This window comes from Puma concolor, chromosome B3 (genome assembly GCF_028749965.1).
Source record: "Puma concolor isolate L17-30 chromosome B3, mPumCon1.1.hap2, whole genome shotgun sequence".
Lineage (NCBI taxonomy): Eukaryota > Metazoa > Chordata > Mammalia > Carnivora > Felidae > Puma > Puma concolor.
This window is the reverse complement of record NC_141672.1, coordinates 43,264,093-43,286,259: the sequence shown is the minus strand read 5'-3', so window position 1 is coordinate 43,286,259 and position 22,167 is coordinate 43,264,093. Positions and strand designations below refer to the sequence as shown.

At 37.4% G+C, this 22,167-nt stretch overlaps 1 protein-coding gene and 1 long non-coding RNA gene across 6 annotated transcripts in view; one reads left to right on the top strand and one right to left on the bottom strand.

Moving 5' to 3' along the window:
- The window catches only part of PSMA3 (proteasome 20S subunit alpha 3), a 20,913-nt gene extending 18,891 nt beyond the window's left edge, over positions 1-2,022 (top strand). The window contains exons 9-11 of the mRNA XM_025918652.2: positions 558-625; positions 1,398-1,462; positions 1,867-2,022. Of these exons, the coding sequence (XP_025774437.2) occupies positions 558-625; positions 1,398-1,462; positions 1,867-1,911 (178 nt within the window). The 3' untranslated portion in view covers positions 1,912-2,022. The remainder of the gene's footprint in view (positions 1-557; positions 626-1,397; positions 1,463-1,866) is intronic.
- LOC112855105 (uncharacterized) overlaps positions 1-22,167 on the bottom strand; it is a 24,741-nt gene extending 2,574 nt beyond the window's left edge. For 2 of the 5 annotated variants that reach the window (XR_015252343.1, XR_015252342.1), the window contains exons 1-5: positions 21,790-22,148; positions 20,602-20,655; positions 18,003-18,085; positions 12,681-12,876; positions 3,540-3,708 (exon numbers count right to left, since the gene is read on the bottom strand). This is a non-coding gene — a long non-coding RNA (uncharacterized LOC112855105). Of the gene's footprint in view, positions 1-618; positions 1,238-3,358; positions 3,709-7,957; positions 8,037-12,680; positions 12,877-18,002; positions 18,086-20,601; positions 20,656-21,789 lie in introns of those variants that run through there. The other 3 variants (XR_015252344.1, XR_015252345.1, XR_003223024.2) reach the window with 3 other exon arrangements.

The following is a 22,167-nucleotide window of genomic DNA, read 5'->3' as shown; positions in this document are numbered from 1 at the left end:
AACAGCAGATGCTAATTAGTTCTGTGTAACAAAGCCATCCCTTATCATTTAGTAAAATGGAGCACTATGTATCTTTTACTTAGTCTAGAAAATTAAGATGCTTTCTCATACTATAGCAAGGCTTTAAAAATATCCTCCAAAGTAAACTGTGTGAAGATGCTGGAAAATGTAAAGAAAGTTTTGATATGATAGTTTTAATATGTTGTATGACAGTGCCTTCTTGTTTGTTGTAATTTGTTATGTGTTATAGTTTAGAGGCCAGGTTAAGGGGCATATAGTGCTTATAAAATGGAGAAGAGGTTTAAAAAGATACCTGCCAAGAAGCTTCAGACTGGAGGGACCAGTAATAACTGCAAACTACTAAGTTAGTTTAAAAAATAATCACTTAATGAAAGGAATAAACAAATATCCTGAAAAGGCAAAAGTAACGATTGGCCTTTTCCCATTTGAGGAAATGTTTCTTTTGAGGTTATATTAGGGACAGATGATCTAATTTGTGCTGACTGTGCATGTTTGTATAGGACCAAATGTTAATTTTAAACTTTTTTGTGTTCTAGAATTTACATAGTACATGATGAAGTTAAGGATAAAGCTTTTGAACTAGAGCTAAGCTGGGTTGGTGAAAGTAAGTTATTTTTGTACATTTACTTGCTCTAAGTCATCTGTACTAAACCTAATTTACCACTGGGTGCCTTTTTCTAATTTTAAAAATTGGTAATGACGTACGTGTACATATTCACGTAACCACTGTGCTCTCTCTGATCAACAAATAGACCAGCTCCCCAGATCACCCTTTAGGCCTCTCTGAATTCATAGTCCTCTGCCTTCTCCCATAGGTAGTTTTGCCTGTCATTCAATTTTCTGTAAATGGAATTACACAGTATATATTTATTCTTTTATCCCTGATTTATTTTCTTCAACATTCCATTTGTGTAAATTATTTGTGTTATGTACAGTATTTGTTCATTTGCCTTGCTGTATAGTGTTCTGTTGTCCAAATATATCACTAATTATTCATTTCCTCTTCTGCTGCTGGTTAGTTGGCCTCTTTCCAGTGGGTTTTTAAAAACTATAATGAATATGGGGCGCCTGGGTGGCTCAGTGCCAACTTTGGCTCGGGTCCTGCATCGGAATCTGTGCTGACAGCTCAGGGCCTGGAGCCTGCGTCGGATTCTGTGTCTCCCTCTCTCTCCGCCCCTCCTCTGCTAGCACTCTGTCTCTCTCTTTCTAAAATAAACTAAAAAAATAAATAAAAAAATAAAAACTATAATGAATAGGGCTGCTTTACCATAAACAACTTTAACATTAGATGAATTTTACCTATGGATTGGATACGTTGTATTGCAAATCACAACATAGGCCTCATTTCTAATTCATTTATATGGCTTAATTTGCAGTAACTAAAGGAAGACATGAAATTGTTCCAAAAGACATAAGGGAAGAGGCAGAGAAGTATGCTAAGGTAAGCTGCAGCATGTCAAAACTGTCTGTAGGTACGAAAGTAAGTGTTGAATAATAAAGGAACATGATTGATTTGTATTAAATAATACTTGAGGCAAACTGAACCAAGGACCAAAATTTTCTAGGTTATCCTCAATGGGGATATGTTTGCCCTGGTTCCAAAAATTTTGCCTGTGAAAACATAAGGTTTTTCAGGACATTTAATGCTTTCATTCCATGTGTTCTATCAAGAGTATATAGTCTGTTCACTGTTAGAGCAAGATAAACTTAATTATCCTTTTCTTTAGTTGGGTATGTTATTCTAAGTGTTCATTTTTCAGCGACGTGCTTATTTAACCTTAATTAGATTCAGGCTGTTACAACAACATTAAAAATTGATTTTAAGCACTATCTTTCTCTTAACAGGAATCACTGAAGGAAGAAGATGAATCAGATGATGATAATATGTAACATGTGCTTCAGCATCTATTTTAAATTTCTAATACAGTCCCGTGTAACTCTTTAGCCCTGTGGATTATTATATATCCACTGACCAGTTTTCATTAAATTTTTGTCTTGTAACGACTGAAGTTTGATACCTGTGTAACAAAATTGGTGGGAGTAACCGAGTACATATTTACTTACTTGGCATTAAAATGTTGGTTTAGGTTTACTGAAAAAAATTCCTTAAGTGAAAATACTACAAAAAGAAACTTGGGAATCATTCCTTCAGAGTTCCATTTCATCACTCGCCTAGAATCTAAAGATCATTTATCGCTGGGCTTTTGTGAAGTAAGTCCCTACCAACTCGGTAGGTATTATTTGATGCCGCTACTCTGTTTTACATTTAGTAAAATGATGGTTGGCCAGCAGCCACTGTTAACCTTGAAGTGTGACACATAAGAAAGGTTTTAGGCTCAAAAGTGAATTTTTTTTCCCTTTTATTGCAGTGAGGAGTGGGTTTAAGGAGCCACAAAGTCCCTATTCTGTCACTTCAAAAATTTCTTGATCTGTAAAGTTCAACTAAAGTACCCAGATTTATGCTAAATAAGAAGTTAGACTACAATCGGTATTGAGGCCTGTAAGAACCACTGTCATAACCTGAACAGTACTCAAAGCAGGAAGAAACAGTTTGTAACTCAGGCCAAGTATGCCAAGTCTACACACCCTTTACTGGGTTCATGCCAGTATCACTCTCAACTGTCATGCTTTCCTAAGAAGGTCATGTACTCATTGGAGTTTAGCAGCAGGATACTGCTGGACTTTGAACATCTCTGTAGTTCAAATAGCAAATCATTAGACATGAGTAGCTAACTACTATACAAACAAGTCAAGATTATTTATCATTACCACAGCTTTTATATAAAATAAAACTACCTGCTACATTTTATTCTATTGTGCTGTGAATTCACATCAGTATAGGGGCACCTGGGGTCAGGTGGTAGAGCATGTGACTGTGGATCTCAGGGGTGGTGGGGAGTTCAAGCCCCATGATGGGCATAGAGAGCTTCCTTGAAACAAAAAATTCACATCAGTATAGCTAAAAAAAAGCCCTTTAAAAGAATGGACACTGGTTCTAAAGAAATTTCTAACTCTGAAGAGAGAAGCCACCTAAAAACTATAGATACTGTAACATACATAACTGGAAAACTGTATAAACAGATATACCTATTTCAGCTATGAGACCGTTGACTTTCATACATAGTATATGTAAAATTAATAATCTAGGTTCAACTGTGGGAGGCACTCTGTAATTGCACCATTGAAATATTGATTAGCCTTTGTGGGGGGAAAAAGCTGGTACATTTTACTTTGATAAGATTATAAATTTATTTTCTTTTTTTTTTAATTTTTTTTTTTTTCAACGTTTATTTATTTTTGGGACAGAGAAAGACAGAGCATGAACGGGGTAGGGGCAGAGAGAGAGGGAGACACAGAATCGGAAACAGGCTCCAGGCTCTGAGCCATCAGCCCAGAGCCCGACGCAGGGCTCGAACTCACGGACCGCGAGATCGTGACCTGGTTGAAGTCGGACGCTTAACCGACTGCGCCACCCAGGCGCCCCAATTATAAATTTATTTTCAGAGAAGATCCAGTACCTTATTTACTGTAAACTCTCTTGATATGGGCACCTGAAAAGAGAAATCAAAAATGTTTTAAAGAATCAAGTTTTAGTTTAGGGATTACAAAAAATATATTTAGACTATTAAAGCACTTATCTGATTAAGACTATCCATTTGCTTCTATTTCCATCATTCATAAAGGGACCTGAAAAATAAAAGAGAAAGATCAGTTGTAGGTCATATGTTTTCCTTTCTTTTTTATTAAAAAAAATTTTTTTTTTAAATCTATTTATTTTTGAGAGAGAGACAGCATGTGAGCAGGGGAGGAGCAGAGAGAGAGGGAGACACAGAATGCGAAGCAGGCTCCAGGCTCTGAGCTGTCAGCACAGAGCCTGATGCGGGGCTGGAGCTCACAAACTGGACTCACAAACTGTGAGATCATGACCTGAGCCAAAGTCAGACGCTCAACTGACTGAGCTACCCAGGTGCCCCAGTATGTTTTACTCTTCAAATTAAGATTACAAATTAATGTTTTTTTTTTCTCATTTTGTAAAAACACCCACTTACCCAAATGCTAATAAGAAACTAGAGAAAGGGGCGCCTGGGTGGCGCAGTCGGTTAAGCGTCCGACTTCAGCCAGGTCACGATCTCGCGGTCCGTGAGTTCGAGCCCCGCGTCAGGCTCTGGGCTGATGGCTCAGAGCCTGGAGCCTGTTTCTGATTCTGTGTCTCCCCCTCTCTCTGCCCCTCCCCCGTTCATGCTCTGTCTCTCTCTGTCCCAAAAATAAATAAAAAATAAACGTTGAAAAAAAAAAAGAAACTAGAGAAAATCCACAAATGAAAATCAAATCTTGGGCACATGCACCCTAATGTTTATATTTTTTTTTTTTTTTTTTTTTTAATTTTTTTTTTCACCCTTTCTTTTTATTTTTGGAACAGAGAGAGACAGAGCATGAACGGGGGAGGGTCAGAGAGAGAGGGAGACACAGAATCGGAAACAGGCTCCAGGCTCTGAGCCATCAGCCCAGAGCCTGACGCGGGGCTCGAACCCACAGACCGCGAGATCGTGACCTGGCTGAAGTCGGACGCCTAACCGACTGCGCCACCCAGGCGCCCCCCTAATGTTTATATTTACAGCAGCACTATCAACAATAGCCAAATTATGGAAAGAACCCAAATGGCCATACAGACTGATGATTGGATAAAGAAGATGTGGGGTATGTGTGTGTACGCACAGTGTGTGTGTGTGTGTAAACACACACACACACACACACACACAAAATGGAATATTCCTCCATGATCAAAAAATGAAATCTTGCCATTTGCAACAATGTGGACGGAACTAGAATGTATTATGCTAAGAGAAATAAGTCAGAGAAAGAGAAATACATGAATTTAAGAAACACAACAGATGAACATAGGGGAAGGGAAGAAAACAAATAAGACAAAAACAGGGAGACAAACCTTAAGAGACCCTTAAATACAGAGAACAAACAGCTTTGCCGGAGGGGTGCTGGGCATTAAGGAGGGCACTTGTTGGGATAAGCACTGGATTATATGTAAGTTGATCATTCACTAAATATACTCCTGAAACCATTATTACATTACATGTTAACTAACTTGGATTTAAATAGAAAGTTTTAGGAAATGTGAATATCATCAGCTGTTGCACTGTAAGTACAAGACAATTTAATACAGTAAGATTAAATACCCTTTAATTAAAAAATCAAGTCTTATGTAGAACACTCAGATATTCTCTAAATTTTGAATTCCTTATTTTTGGAAATGGAACCCAGACCTATTTTATTTTGCATTCCTGCACTCTGTCATGTCCTACATTGTATTTGCCATGCTTAGGCTATTTAATAGTGGTTTTCCTAAGGACTTCCACCACCTGTCAAAGAAAGCCTTCTAAAGTGATTGTCAGATTTCTCCCTCTTGGCCCTGTTATATGTGTCCCATAAAAGTGGTCCAACTATTTTCTTTTTAAAAAAAGAATTCCAAAACTGAAATGTGTATGAGTGCAGCTACTCTTAACCCCCACCAAGTAAAGCTTTTGTTCTACCACTGATATTGTGTGTGCATCTATTAAGGTGTTCACTTTAATAAATTAAGTGTACCTCCCCACCATCCCAGCCCATGGGAGAGGTGTTCAAGAAATCCTGTCTTTGTATCCACTGAGTGTGAGCAGCAACACAGTAGGCATTCAAATGCTAAAGGTACTTTTTTTTTTTTTTTTGAGCATTTGAATTACTTTTATTAAAAGATTGTAGTTGTGTATCCCTATGGAAAGTACAGGGTTATTTAAAGTTTACCTTCAACGCCAAATTTTTCTGCATAACATTACATCAGATGACGTTAGAAATAATGGGTACTTCAAAAATTACCTGTTTAGATTTTTTTTTTTTTTTTAATTTTTTTTTTCAACGTTTATTTTTATTTTTGGGACAGAGAGAGACAGAGCATGAACGGGGGAGGGGCACAGAGAGAGGGAGACACAGAATCGGAAACAGGCTCCAGGCTCTGAGCCATCAGCCCAGAGCCTGACGCGGGGCTCGAACTCACGGAGCGCGAGATCGTGACCTGGCTGAAGTCGGACGCTTAACCGACTGCGCCACCCAGGCGCCCCTACCTGTTTAGATTTAACTAGCATTTATTGAACATCTACTAAGAATCAAATGCCTTCACTTCTTTGGTCTCATTTAATCTGATCTACAGGTACATATTTAAAAATTGAAATAATTTATAATAGTTAACTGCAGGATATGCATACTACTTAAAAACACTGGATCAAAACTGTATCCATCAGGGGTTTCTAAAACTAAGATGAGCATGGTTTATGATTTGGAAAGATCTGGAAAACCCAAACTCAGAAAATATATAAACTCCCTGGGATTTTTTTTTTTTTTTAATATAGAAGCACTATGATGACAGGATTTTTCTTGATAAAAGAAATAAGAGCTTCCTCTCAGCTACCACTAATCACAAGAGCTTCAGAGTAAAAAATTAACATTGTAATTAAAACCAGGACAGCAGCTGATAAGCCAATGTAGGTTTGAAACTGGCTTTTGTCACTTAATAACTGTGTCACCTCGGGCAACTTACTTAATTTCCTCATCTATAAAATAAGGATTATGTACCATTTACAATGGCATCAAAACCAGGAATACTTACTTAGGTATAAACTTTAATTTGTATAAGATTTTATGTTGAAAATTATAAAATGGTGACATTGACAATGAACTACATAAACTGATCAGAAGGCTCAGCACTGTCAATTCTCCCTAACCTGATTTATAGATTCAATGTAAAACCCAATCAAATTTGCCAAAGGCCTTTTTTGGGGGATGGCAGGAAATCAAGTGGTTTGTAAAATTTATATAGGAAAAGGAATTAGAATAGCCAAAGTAATTTTGAATAAGAAGACAAGGCCAACACCACCTGATCTGAAGACTTACTATAATATAAAGTTCATGTAATAAACATTATTAATGGAATAGAATGGAGTCTTAAAAGAGACTGACAAATATGGTCAATTGACAAAAGGGAAAAGGGAAGTCAGTGGAGAAGGACAGCGCTTTTCCACACATGGTGCTGGAATAACTGGACATCTATATGCAAAAACACCAGAAAACAAGTCATACCTTATACCAAATGTGTAAGTCAAGGTGACCATATGCCAAAATGTACCTCAACTAAAACTTTCTAAGAAGAAAACAGAAGAACTCTGAGAATGGTTTAAAAAAAAATTCTTACTTAGATACCATACCAAATGATGTATAAATGAAAACCGACAAACTCAATTTCACCAAAATTAAAAGCTGCTCTCCTAAAAACACCAAGAGAATGAATAAACAAACTCTTAAGGGGAAAATATTTACAAATCACACATCTGACAGTGGATGTGTATTCAGAATGTATAAAGAACTCTAAAAATTCAACAATTAAGAAAACCACCCAGTTTTTAAAAATGGACAAAAGGTTTAAACAGACAATTCATACTACAAAAAACCCCCCTAATATTCCTTCTTAAACTATCCCACCCCTTTAACAGGGAACTACCTTACTTATATGTATCTCTACTCCTAAACACCAACTCTTAAAAAGTAAACGCTGGTGTACTGTAGTTAATGCATAAAGGCTGTTGAAGAGTAAAGGGTCCTTATACAGCTTGAGTTTGTGTTTGAAGTTTATGATTTGAACTTTTAATTTTTACTATGTGGAAACAAAATAGCATTTTAGGAAAATTCATTTAAAAATAAAGGAGTTCAACTATACAACTGATATGGGAAAGGGAACTATTAAAAACTTTTTAACCACAAAAACCCAACAAGGCTTTAAAACCAATGTATGAAGAGAGAATTATTCTTAAAATAGCACCAAGAAAATACAGATAATTTAGAGAAAGGGAAATGGTATACAAGAATTGTAAGTATAAAGAGGATAACTCATCACCTTTAGTAGATAGACTGGTCTGGGTGAGCAGCAACTAGACGGCAACAAGCAATCATTTGGAGGCCTGAAGTGTATCAGACTGCCAGGAAAGATTATATATAAAATGTTTAAAAATAAGATATAATTCCTTTCCTGGTAAGAAAAACACATTTAAAAATCATTAGCAAGGTACAAGTTTCCCCTGCCATATAGAAAAGTATGAAGTAGAGGGTTCCTACAAAACCTTTCATAAGCCAAAATGGCATAAAGTGAAGTAATTACCATTAATTTACATTGAAAAATTTTTGAGCATTCCCAAACCCTGAAAATAACCTTTCTTTTTAAAATTTTTTTAATGTTTATTTTTTAGAGAGAGATAGAGCCTGAGTAGGGGAAGGGCAGAGAGAGAGGTAGACAGAACCTGAGGCAGGATCCAGGCTCTGAACTGTCAGCACAGAGCCCAACGTGGGGCTTGAATCCCTGAAACATGAGATCATTTAAGTGACTGAGCCATGCAGGTGCCCCTGAAAATAAACTGTATTAGTCTTTTCTGGCTTTTGGTAGCAAAAATGAGTACTAATGTAGGTCTTTTGTTAAAAGAGATGTGGTATGATACAGACTTTTAAAAAGCAGGGATAATTGTATCAGAATATGTATGCATGTTTTAGTACGAGTAACATATACTGTATGTATCCACTGAACTACAAATGTGTGCTTTGGGAAGGGGGAAGAAGATAAATTCTGACAAACAAGAAAGAGAATCTGGGGCAGCTTCCTGGAGATCTGGTAGATGAACTCTCCAATCGGTGAATTTAGGAGAAGAACTACAGATGGCAATAGTTACCAGAAAAAAACTTCTGAGATGCCACTAACCGAAACAAAGTAAAAAGGCTAACCAATATAAGATTATGAGGAACATAATCTAGATGACAGTGGGAATGCATGGAGTAGATAACAGTTTCTCCATCTGGTTCAAAGAACACATGCCTAAGAATTCTCCATAGATTTGAATTCACGAGGTCTGAAGTGAGGCCCAGGATTTGTATTTTGAACAAGTATCTGGTGTGATGCTTATGCATACACTAAAATTTGAGAATCACTGATTTAGACACAGGTTAGTAAAAGAAGAACTAACCGAAACAGTTAAAGGGTTTCAAGAGAGGAGATTTCTGTTACAGAGCAAAGTGGAGGATGAAGCTATAGGGACTGACAGTTACTGATGAAACTTTTCTTTCACTGGATTTTTAAAGAAATACAAGTATCAGAAATAGGAATATGTATCTAGATGATGAAAAGGGAAGTTTCTGGTAGAAACCTTATAGTAGATGGTATTGAATATCTTACGATTCAGCATCAGTTTTCTGAACATTTCCAATATGAGGGTGGACACAAAGCATAAGTGCTCAAGGATTAAACAGCATCTTTCATATTTTACTGACGGATCAACGAAGAGAAACAGCTCTGACTTAAGGCAGGTCAGGTTAATTTGGTCAGAGAAATTTCATAGAACTTGGTCCCACCACTGCAAAAGAAACTTAATACAAGATTCCCTTACCATCAATAGGAAGGGATTCAGGTTTACATTGAAAATATGTTCCACTAACACATTCTATTAACACCTAATTAAAAGTTCATTTCATAAGATAAAAAAAGATAATTTATAATGTATAGCTAAATGTTCTATTTACCATTTTAGTTGCAAAAGAATTGTTAACTCTTCCCTGAAAGATAGTCAATATTCACAATGTAGCCAATTTCTATTTGAATCACCACTTGACCTTTAACCTGTCCCTATGGAAAAAGGATTAAATGTGTGGCTGAATGGAAGTTTTTATGTGTTTCTAGAGGAAAAAGTCTACTAGAAATGAACATAGATTCTTCCTTCACAGGCAATATAATGATTCATTCAGTACCTGACACACATTTGACATGGAAAGCCTAAAGGCAAGCCACAATGTTGGCAAGTCATGCACTAATTATTTCTGACAACAAAAAGTTTCTTTTCCTTCCTGGCAGCCCTGTTTCAGGATATGAAGCCAAATGAAGCTTTCTGACATATGACTTCATTGTAGACATGATGTGCCACCCCCCCACCCCCCATCTAGATACTTGGACAGCCTCCAAAATGAAATTCAGGAGAGACGCTTTAAACAAAACTCAGGCGCGGCTACTTTAAATCCATTCTTTTCCCTAAATGGAAATCTGACAAAACAGGAAGTACTTGGCAGCATATAGGAAGGAGCAAGTTCTGTGGTTTACGTACTTACTGTAACAGACTAGTTTTTCGTGACTGTGTAATAAAATGCAGAACTTCACATCTGAGAGGAAAACAGACAAAATTTACCTTGGTTACCAAGGTTCCCTCAGCAATTTAAAGGTCTTAAGGACAGTATCACATAGTACATAAACGAATAAGAAATGGGAAGATGGCTTTTATTTTTGTTATGTTCTCTCATATAAAAATCCCCTCCCTGTCTTGTGTACCACGATCTAAGTCACCAAAATTATACAAACACTGCAGGCAGTTTTATGACTGCACATAAACTGAACAAACAAATACTAAAAGCAAAAAATAAAAACAAAAACAAAAAAACAGCTTGTTTTGTTTGAAGGAACCAACTTGGGGAAGAGATTTTTATGTTTCCAGAGGATTCAAGGTATCCCTATATACAAATAAATATAAGTCCCTAAGTGGGCCATTAATATCAGCAGACTCAAAAACACACTACCAAACATACTATAAACCAACGAAAAGAAAATGAAAACTCCCCCTTGCTCCCATACCCCATGACACGGTATCTTTCAGCTGCTCCCCACCCTACCCCAATCCCGCTGCTGTTGAAACCAGAAGCATTTCCAGGTAACAATTTGTATCTTAACTTTTAAGCTATCACAATTAGGAGTACAACATTGTATCGAAGTGCCTAGTGAATGCTTAACACGGGACGTAAGGGATTATTATCTAGTCCATTCTTGCCACCCAAAAAGCAGGTTGAGATCCACAGTAAGTCAGGAAATCAATTTTGTCAGTCCTAACAGACTTAAAAAAAACATACAGGAGAAAATATTGGAGTATGCTGTACTTTGTTTTGTGTGTGGGCAGTACACATACATACACAAAACAGAAACTTCACTATAATGACATTAATTAGTGATCTTCCTTAACTATTATTTCAAATATCTGTTTTGCCAAACAATGAAAATAATGAGAATGCCTATTAACTACAAGAGTGAGGTAGGTAGGACATTAAAGCTTCTGTCAGAATTTGATCCTATGAGATAGGAATAGCAGGAACTTTGTTAAGTGCTAAAATTATTGAGTCAATGCCTCAATGATTCAGATTCTCAGGGGTTGTTAAATATCAATCAGTTAACCTTTCAGACACAGATATTAGAAGTGTGCTCAGGAATTCTTATTTGAAAAATATGGTGCTGGATTTAAGTACATTAAGAGCTGTAAGTATCTAGGCCCGTGCCCTTTATCTCTAACAGCAGACACTCAAGCAGAGTAATGTATCCCAGATCACAGCCAATGAGAACATGCTTATGATTAGAACAGAGAGGGGCGCCTGGGTGGCGCAGTCGGTTGAGCGTCCGACTTCAGCCAGGTCACGATCTCGCGGTCCGTGAGTTCGAGCCCCGCGTCAGGCTCTGGGCTGATGGCTCAGAGCCTGGAGCCTGTTTCCGATTCTGTGTCTCCCTCTCTCTCTGCCCCTCCCCCGTTCATGCTCTGTCTCTCTCTGTCCCAAAAATAAATAAATGTTGAAAAAAAAAAATTAAAAAAAAAAAAAGAACAGAGAACATACGGTTTTCAAATCCAGTGTTCCTATATTAAGATGCGTATTCAATCCAACATCCCACTGAACTACTGTAGAAATTCTGAGAATTTTTGAGCTAAGAGTAACATAATTGCCACTTTAGCTTCATGAATGCCTAATATCAGCCTGATATCTTAACTCATTTCCACCAGTCCCATTTCTTCTAGAGCTAGAGGCCAGACCCTATCAACATTATAGTAACCAAAGATCAGTGTCCTCAGAAACATCTCGCCAGCTTCTATTCTCCGACTACTTCTACTTTCATGCCTAGAGGCATAATGGTGATAAGAAAAAATGTATTTGTAAAGTGAGATTACTGACTGAGCCAGGTGGTTTGTATATTATATTATTGGCAGCAGATGTACCGTTAGTCCTGGCCAAACTTTTAATAAATTTGGACCACTGGTGATAAGGAAGTTTGGTGGGTGGGTACATCCATGAAAACAATAACAACAACAACAGCAACACCACCCCCAGTCCCTCTGGTGGCTAATTAGATATACTTTTAAAAATGGCATGAAAACATTCCAATGAAAATTCTTCACCTGTGGATAATCCCCATAGTGCTCTGCTCCCTACATTGAATCAGACTCAATTCCTAAAACCTCAAGCGATCTCATTTTAAGTAACTGATCAGGCAAGAGGCTCCTAGTGTACAAACACTGACAAAGCACATTTTTACTGGCATGCATTCATTCATTAAATATCACCTCTAAGCTTGCTATATATTTTACAAACTTCCACTCCACAAATGAGTGCCTCCTAAGTGCCAACACTTATGACAGGTTCTAAACTTACAAAGATGGATAAGGTATTGTCCTAACTTAGTGAAGAACATATGAGTGAATAAGAAACTAAAATGTAATATAGAAAGTGACAGGAATCATGTTAAGAGAAAATATATGAAATTCATAGGGACAAATTACCTAAAGAGGGATCATGGAAAATTTCACTCAAAAAGTAGCATTTGCAGAGTGCACGGGTGGCTCAATTAGTTGAGCATCTGACTCTTGATTATGGGCTCAGGTTATGATCCTAGGGTTGTGGGATTGAGCCCTGGGTCGGGCTCCATGCTGAGCGTGGGGCTTGCTTGGGATTCTCTCTCCCACATGTGCTTGCTCTCTAAAAAAAAAAAAAAAAAAAAATTAGTGTTGACTGGGGAACATTCTAGATTGTGGGGAAAGTATGAATAAAAACAACACGGAAAACACAGAGTTTGTATAGGGGAGCCGTGACAGATTTAGTGTGACTGCAGCAAATTAGTTTAGAGACAGACTGATATGACATTCAGTAAGGTCTAGAATGGGAGGCAAAGAGTCTACATGCTTTATTTGTATGTGGAAATATAATGTATTGTTTTAAAAGCTGCTAGAATGACAGACCCTACGTAACAGCATTATACACACTAACACCACCTAATATCTGAATGTTTCCTAAACACTTGGCATTATTCTAGCACTTTACATGTACTAACTCATTTAATACTAAACTGTCAGGGCAGTTCTACTCATATCCTCCCCATTTTACAGATGAGGCAGAGAAATTAAGAAATGTGCTCTAAACCACCCATCTCACAAAAAGCCTGGCCACAGCTACACATTCTAATGCTGCAAGTATCTTCTTTGCTATCCTTAAACTACTTTTTAAATTTTTTTTTTAAACATTTATTCATTTTTGAGAGACAGAGCATGAGTGGGGGAGGGGCAGTGAGAGAGAGAGAGAGAGAGAGAGAGAGAGAGAGAGAGAGAGAGACACACAAAATCAGAAGCAGGCTCCAGGCTCTGAACTGTTAGCACAGAGCCCAACGCGGGGCTCAAACTCACCAACCACAAGATAATGACCCCAGCTGAAGTCAGATGCTTAACCAATTGAGCCACCCAGGCACCCCTCCCTAAACTACTTTTAAAAGCTATGGTTCTAATGGGGACATGGTGAAGGCCTAAATCCCATGCAGGTAGCTCCAATCACTTATTTTGAAAAATAAAAGGTACCAAAGGTAAGGGATTAATAAAAAGCAATGAAAACATACACAAAACCACGTATTTGTTACAAATTAAAAATGCTGAAAACTTATGCACAAATGTTTCTAAATGTATTACTTTTTCCTCAATTTGTAAACAGATTATGTCTTGTAACTCAAAGCTAACAATATGATGGGAAGAGTTTTAAATACCTAATTATTTAAATGAGATCAAAGACAGCTTTTTTTTTTTTAAGTTTATTTTTATTAAGCGGGGGTGGGGGAGGGACAGAGAGAGAACCCCAAGCAGGCTCCCTGCTCTTAGCGTGAAGCCCGACACGAATTGTGAGATCATGACGGGAGCCAAAATCAAGAGTCTGATGCTTGACTAACTAAGCCACCCAGGTACCCTAAGGAGAGTCCTGATATATATAATGAAGTGGCTCAAATTTCATAACCTCATATATTATCCCAAATGGATTAAGTTTTATAAAAACTGATTAAAAAGGCTAATCAGAAACAAAGAGGGAAAAAATTGAGTACTGTGATTGATACAGAACTATCCTTTAAAAAGCCTGTTTTTTCTAAGACAAAATAATAATTTTTCCTTGGTAAGTAGCAGAAAACATTTTTTAAAACCCTAAGAAAAAAAGGGCAGAGACACCAAGGGAGATTAACTGATAAAAGTAAGCTCTTTCTCTTGAAGAACACTCAAAAATTAGCCTATTACATGTTTTGACATTTCTCATTGTTAAAGCCCTTCCTTACACTGAGCACTTTAATTTCATCTGTTGAAATAAAAGTGGTTTCCGAAAACAAGACAATTAACATCTTTACTTAGATTTTAGATATTTAAAGAATCTTGGCTAAACATTCATGTTCCACACACATCTGTTACTTCTCTGTATTTTGTTAAAGTTAAAAGAAAACACACAAAATTTAGTCCACTGGGAAAGAGGAGGGAAAAATATTTCACCCCATATATTTGAACAATTTAATGGACACTGGGATGGCTCAGTTGGGTAAACAATTGACTCTTGATTTCGGCTCAGGTCATGATCTCACGGTTTGAGATCGAGCCCCAAGTCAGGCTCTGTGCTGACAGCGTGGAGCCTGCTTGGGATTCTCTTTCCCCCTCCCTGGTTCTCTCTCTCAAAATAAATAAACATTAAAAAAAATTTAAAAGCATACATGTATTTTTGTAAGATGCTACCTTAAAACTATTTTTTTTCAATAATGAACTTCTCCTTTAGTATGCAAATCATTTGGTTTCCCTGCACTTATTTTACTTATTAATTCACTTTAATTTTTCATTTCAAGTTGTACTTTTTTTTAAAGTTCACTTACTTATATAAGTAATCTCTATACCCAACGTGGGGCTCAAACTCAGCACCCCAAGATCAAGAGTTGAATGCTCTTCTGAGCCAGCCAAGTTGTACTTCAAAAATCAGAAATAAGAAAGCCTTGATATGGGCGCCTGGGTGGCTCAGTGGGTTAAGTGTCTGGCTCTTGATTTTGGCTCAGGTCATGATCCCACAGTTCGTGAGTTTGAGGCCCACATCAGGCTCCATGCTGATAACATGGAGCCTGCTTAGGATTCTTTCCCCATCTCTCTACCTCTCTCCCACTCAAGCTGATGCTCTCTTTCAAAACAAAAACAAACTTAAAAAAAAGAAAGACTTGATAAAACCACTAAAATCTAATAGAAGAATGGAATTAGAAATCAAAATATAAAAAACAATGTAAGGTCCAGCATATGCCTTGTCCCAATTAGGGCTTCAGAGGAACTTTGATAAAAGAAGAATAAATGCTTACCAGACATTTCAAGCTCTAACTAGCATGTTTAAAACTGATTTCATTTTCCTTACACATCAGTGTCTTTTTCTGACCTACAAAACTTGTTAATGGTATGAACTATTCCCTGTTCTTTAAAATTTTGAGTGTTTTGTTTTCTTCTTTACTGCTACAATCAGGTAGAGATCAAATACTGTCAACTCTTTTTTCCCCTCAAATTTCTTGCTCACTTATTCCTTCCCCTCTCTCCGTCTGACTCTGGTTTCATGCATGCAGATGTATTGCAAAAATATCTTGTCTCCCTACCTCCAATTCCTGTGTCATTTCTTCAGTCACACTGGACACTGTTTCCAAGTGACTTCCCAATAGTACATTTTGTGTACATCATATCCCTCTGTGCCTATTCAAAAACCCTCAACAAAAATAACTACAATTAAAAAAGAAATCTATAAGGAAAAATGTCTGCAGCCAATTACTACTAAATATTATATAAAAAACTCAAAGAAATAAAACATCAAGACTCTCACACAAATGGACAGAGATCTTAAAGCGAGAACTTGTCTAGTACCAAGAATCAGTTGAAATTGCAGAAAAAGGTCCTAATTCACTAGTTAACAACAAAAATATTACAAGGAAAAGGAGAGCTCAACATATTTTGCACTTATCAAATTAGCAAAAATGATTATAATTATATACTACCCAATTCAGGTAGCTAATGTCACAGAGAGGGTGACAATCAATCCTGAAACAACGGTCCAAAAGACTGAAAATATCGTACGCACATAGATGATAAATGCAGAATACTGAAAAACCTGAAACCTAAATGGTCAAGAAATACAAAAATTAAGCTGAAGATAAAACAGTTTGATGGATTGTTTTCACACATCAAAATTATAATGGGTACTGTGTGGTCACACTGAATGCTTATTACAACGTTAAGGAACAAAAAAAAAGTAAAAATTAATAATAAAGAAAAATATGCATAAGGACAAGGACATTTAAAAAATCTAATCTTAGGGGCACCTGGGTGGCTCACTTGGTTAAGTGTCTGACTTTGGCTCAGGTCATGACCTCAAAGTTTCTGAGTTTGAGCTCTGCCATCAGGCTCTGTGCTGCTGGTGTAGAGCCTGCTTGGGATTCTCACCATCTCCTCTCTCTGCCCCTCCCCCACTTGCCTTTTCACGCTCTCTCTCAAATTAAACAAACTTAAAAAATAAAAAAAACAAACCAATGTTATCAGAGTGGGATTAAAAGAGATGGGTTTAGTTGCATTGTGATTTGTTAAAATGTGAGACTAAAACAAAATAATCTTTATTTTCTGCTCACATCCCAGCTTTCAAAGCCCTCACAAGGTTCCCAAACCAGTATAGAGGACAAGCACCCCACATAATCGATGTGAAGCTAATTCTAGAAATGTTGACAAGCTGACCTCATGCAATTTTTCCAATGTAATCTTTAGTCATTCATCCTCTCCGAAATGGTTTATTCACTTCCCCAAACATAACTTTCTTTATATAATTATGTTCTTAATCACCATTTTCCACCCACTAAGAAAGTCCGAGATCTTCCTTTCTTCTAATTTTACAAATGATCTCTCACTAACCCTGAAAAGCCTTCAATGATTACTAAACAAATTTCTTTTCATTCTGCATTATAAAACAATTTGTATTTTATTTTATTTTTAATATTTTTATTATTTGAGACAGAGAGAGACAGGGCATGAGCAGGGGAGGGGCAGAGAGAGAGGGGCACACAGAATCCGAAGCAGGCTCCAGACTCCCGAGTCGTCAGCACAGAGCCCGATGCGGGGCTCGAACTCACGAACCGTGAGATCATGACCTGGGCTGAAGTCGGACACTTAACCAACTGAGCCACCCAGGCACCCCAACAATTTGTATTTTAAAAAACAATTAAATCTCAACCGTATACTGAACTTTGATAAATTATCTTGTAAGCCATGATTTAAATCTTTAAAAACTTTCCTGCACTGATTGAATCTTTTGCAATGACTCCATTAACTTTCCACATGTTTAATTATATTCTTTCTTTTATTAATAGTAAGCTCCTTTAGCATAGATCCTTGCCATGTAGGAACATAAGCAGATCCCTAGATCAGCGTGTACCCCAATCCTAAAATATGCCTTCATTCTAGTCTAAATTATGGGTGAAAACACCCAGTAATCTATGCCTCCACACGGCCATAAAATCAGCAGTGACTACCAATAGGGCAAAAGACCACACAGGGATTGCAAAGATAGCTTTGTTACAAAAAAGCAAATTATGTAACTTTCCAAAAAACAACAAAACCATTAGCAAAGCAGGTATGTTCAACACAGCAATCAATCTGTTCTACTTCTCAACATAGACATTTATAGAAACTGTACAGTGAAACAAATTCTATCATTTTTCAAGATACACACATATGTAACATATGTATATAACATACTAACTGCTGATCTTAATTACTAAATAAAAGACAAGTAAAACTACATACCAGAAACAGAATTTTCAACAGTAGATCCAGGTCTTTTAAAACTGGAACATCTTCCTTCATTTTCCCACAAAATGAGGTTTATTCTAAAAAACAAAGACTTCCTTTAGTTTTGAGTATGCCACAATCCTCAGAACATAGTCTATTTAATAATCTTAAAAAACAATGAAGCAAAAATTTCACTTCTAAACACTTTCACTGATGAGATCTCTGTCACCTATTTTAACATGGGCTCAAAAAAATCATGAATATGTTCAGAGTGTTCCATCATTAAAAATCCAGAAATGGGAACCACATAAATGGGTAAACAAATCCATAGGAATGTTCTAATTTGGGGATTTCAGTGTAAAATACTACCTCAAGAAGCTAATTATAAAGCCTCGTTTGAAGCCTTGACCAAATAAATAAAACATTCTGCCTTCAAAATAGCTTTCTATCACAGAAACACCATTAAAAATTTTTGTGATTTTGTTTTTGTAAGGAACATTATTCTAATAGTTTGGACTCAATGGTTACAAAAAAACAAATCAATCATAATTAATTTTTCTCATTAATACCTACGAGATGGTCTAGTGACTTTTCAGTTAATATTCATCTACAGTCACCTCCCATTAAGAGATCATAATGCCCTTAAGATTCTTACTGGGCTCTCTAAATCTATGTTGTATTAGCAATTACAAATCAATTCAATATGAAAACAAGTATTTGGATCATTAAAACAATTTTGAAGGCTAATACAGCATCTGTGGCACATTACAAGTTCTTACAAGAGTATTACTGTTAAAGAAAACATTAAGCTGGTTTATTTCATATACTTTACAAAAGCACATACAGGTTCATAAAAAAGACTGACAGAACACCTATCATGTATCAAGCAGGGAAACATAACAGTGACTAAAACCTCAGTTGCTGCCCTCTGGGAATGGAGTCTCAAACTAGGGAAGAGCCTAAGAACTGCACAGCAAATGTGATGAGAGACATATAAAGGTTCCTGTGAGGGTAAAAAAGCACACAGAAAATGCCCATAAAGATGGAAAACTTCAAGGAAGGCTTCGAGGAAACATAAAATAAACTATACCATAAAAACAGTAGTTTTTAGTATCCTCTAAATGTCACTTCTGTGCAGCAAAATGTTCCACTATACAAACGCCTACCTATTTGAGAGTGAAAAATAAATTAGTTTTAAAAAAATCACTTGTAAGGTCCCATAAAAACTCTTAAACTTATTTTAAAAATTATAATTCTACTTGAATAAAACACCCGAGAGAAAATTTAAAAAATAAAGCGAAAAAAAAATCCACAACAAAACAAAAACTGAGGGAAAAAATAAACGGAAAAAGAACAACAAAAAATGTAAGTACAGTAAAAGCAAAGCTTTCTGATGGGCAGCTGTACAAAGCCTTAAATGCACAATCCTTTTAGCTTATTCCCATTTCTAGGGATTTATTCCAAATAACCAGGAATGTAAAGAAAGATCTAGATGCCTAAAAATTTTAGCCACAGACATCCATTCTCAGACAAAATCTTTTCTAAAACATGCACCAAGATACCAATTCTATCACTGCTGTTATAGAAAAATTAAAATACCATCCAATTATATAAATTATATCTATCCTACAGAGGACTATGCAACTATGAAAAGTGCTTTATGGGCAAAATATTTCCCATGTTCCTAGTTTTTTCTATAAAAAAAAAAATGAGTGACAAGATAACCATGACTAAAATGACCTTTACTTTATAAAACAACACTGATGAAAAATAAAGACCCCTCTGTGTCACACAGAATTACAACATAAACTATAATTGCCTTTTGGTGGAAGAAATACAAGAGACTGGTCTTTTCTTCTTTAGGCTTTTTAGTAATTTCCAAATGCCCACTGACATGCATTATTTGGATCAGATAGTAAATTTTAAGTTGGTAGTAGAATTATAGATGATTACTCCCTGGGAAGTTCAGCAGTATTATATCATTTTATAATTTTCTTAAGGAAAAAAAAACCAATCACTTCTAAACTTCTACTAACATATTTTTTCTATGTGCCAAATTTTTAAGTAGGAAAAAAAAAAAACATGAAAATGTTCATATTATTCTATGACAAAAATATTAAGTACTCAAAAAAATCCAGAAATGGGAACTACACAAATGGGTAAATAAATTCATAAACATGTACTAATTTTGAGATTTCATTCTACAGTATCACATCAGGAAGCTAATTATACAGATTTATTTATCTGTTTTTTTTTTTTTTTTTTAATTTATTTTTGAGACACAGAGAGACAGAGCATGAGCAAGGGAGGGGCAGAGAGAGAGGAGGAGACACAGAATCCAAAGCAGGCTCCAGGCTCTGAGCTGTCGGCACAGAGCCCAACGCGGGGCTCAAACTCACGGACCGTCAGATCATGACTAGAGCTGAAGTGGGGCGCTTAACCGACTGAGCCACCCAGGCGCCCCTACAGATTCATTTGAACCCCTGGTCAAACCAAACTTCTTTCAACCACCATTCTTCCTTTTTGTATTTATGGCTTTATTGGCAGACAACAGTGGTCTGTAAAATTTTAAGTCTCCCCGTTCTAAAGATTATTCACAGAAATTAAAACTTACCTCAGTAATACTTTAGGATATGTCACTGAGAGATTTTGGTTTTCTTCAGACCACCTGCCAAAAAAAAAAATCCACAATAAATGATTAAATCATACAGCCATTTTCTAGAATGGATCCCCACCGATGCAGCAGTAACAAAGGTACTACAAGACTTAAGTTTAATTTTTTTTAAAGCTTGTTTTTATTTATTTGGAGAGAGAGAGAGCACAAGTAGGGGAGGAACAGAGAGAGAGGGAGAGAGTGAGTGAGAGAGAATCCCAAGCAGGCTCCCTGCTGTCAACGCAAAGCCCAAGTGGGGCTGGAACTCAGGAACTGTGAGATCAGGACCTGAGCGGGAATCAAAAGTCGGAGGCTTAACCGACTGGGCCACCCAGGCGCCCCTAACGAAAATAGGTTTAAACAGCTATCTAGACCAGCATGACTAGGTCACTCAAAAACAGCTACACTCCATTTTCTTAGTAAGTAATTTTGAGAAAAATTACTGCAGTGATCACTGCAAAAATCTAGTTAGGTATTAATTTTGAATAAACGTAGTGTGGATTATCGACGATATTTCACATTTCCTTATTTCATTCTTTAGAACTTGCCAATTAATACTTCATTTCCACCATTTCAAATGTGTTTTAACAGAACACAAAGATTCTGCTAACAGAACAAAATCAATGGCTGCCCTGAACAAAGTCCTATCGGGGAGGTCTTCTCATTTAAAGTGTTTTCAGTCCCTACAAAACCACTACTGTTTCCTTTTTAAAAAGTAGCACAGGCTTTGTGCTAAGCGGCAGAGCCGCCTGAGGTTAGAGTAGCAGGGTCTGGGCCAGCTGGTGATTCCACAACCCGCTGCTTTCTGCAGCTTCCTCAAAGCTTAATCGCGCGAGGAGCACGCGGAAACCTCTCTCCCGACTCAGCTAGGTCTAAGCACCTTGCCTTCCCCGTGTTAATTAATGAGGCGCCCACAGAGCTGGCACTTGGGTAGGGAATATGACAAGTTCGCGAAACGCACTTCCAAAGGGAGGAAGAACTGATCGGAGAGGAGAATCCAGAAAATCTCTCGAGAGGGGTGCCAAGGATCAGCCAGGAGAAAGAGACGTGCACGTCCCCTCCGCCCCTTTCTCTCGCGCGGCGGGAGAGGAGGCCTCGCCCCCTTTCATCCCGCCCCCTGCTCCCCACCCCGCCGCAGGGAGAACTTACTTTGCCATGGCCGCCGCGCGGCCCGTCCACTTCCGGTGCCGGTGCCGCTAAAGCTGCGCCATCCCCTAGTCACTCGGACAGCCACAGCTTCCAACCGACCTGTTGACAGGTTCGCGACTCCTCCGACCTTCACTAGGTGCTGTCCTGGAGTGAACCGTGGATAGGTGCCGCACTAAAATGAATCTACAGGATACACAGTCGGCTCTCGTCTCTCCAGAAACGTAAAATGCGATAGAGCTGCGACCACCGCCGCTCAGACAAAATGGCGCCGAGAAGCCGGTTTAGCGCAGGCGCCTTGGAAAGACCCTGCCCCGCCCCCGTGCAAATGCTGGCCGCAGCTCCGGGTTCGGTTTCCATGGGACACTTCGCCGCCAATCC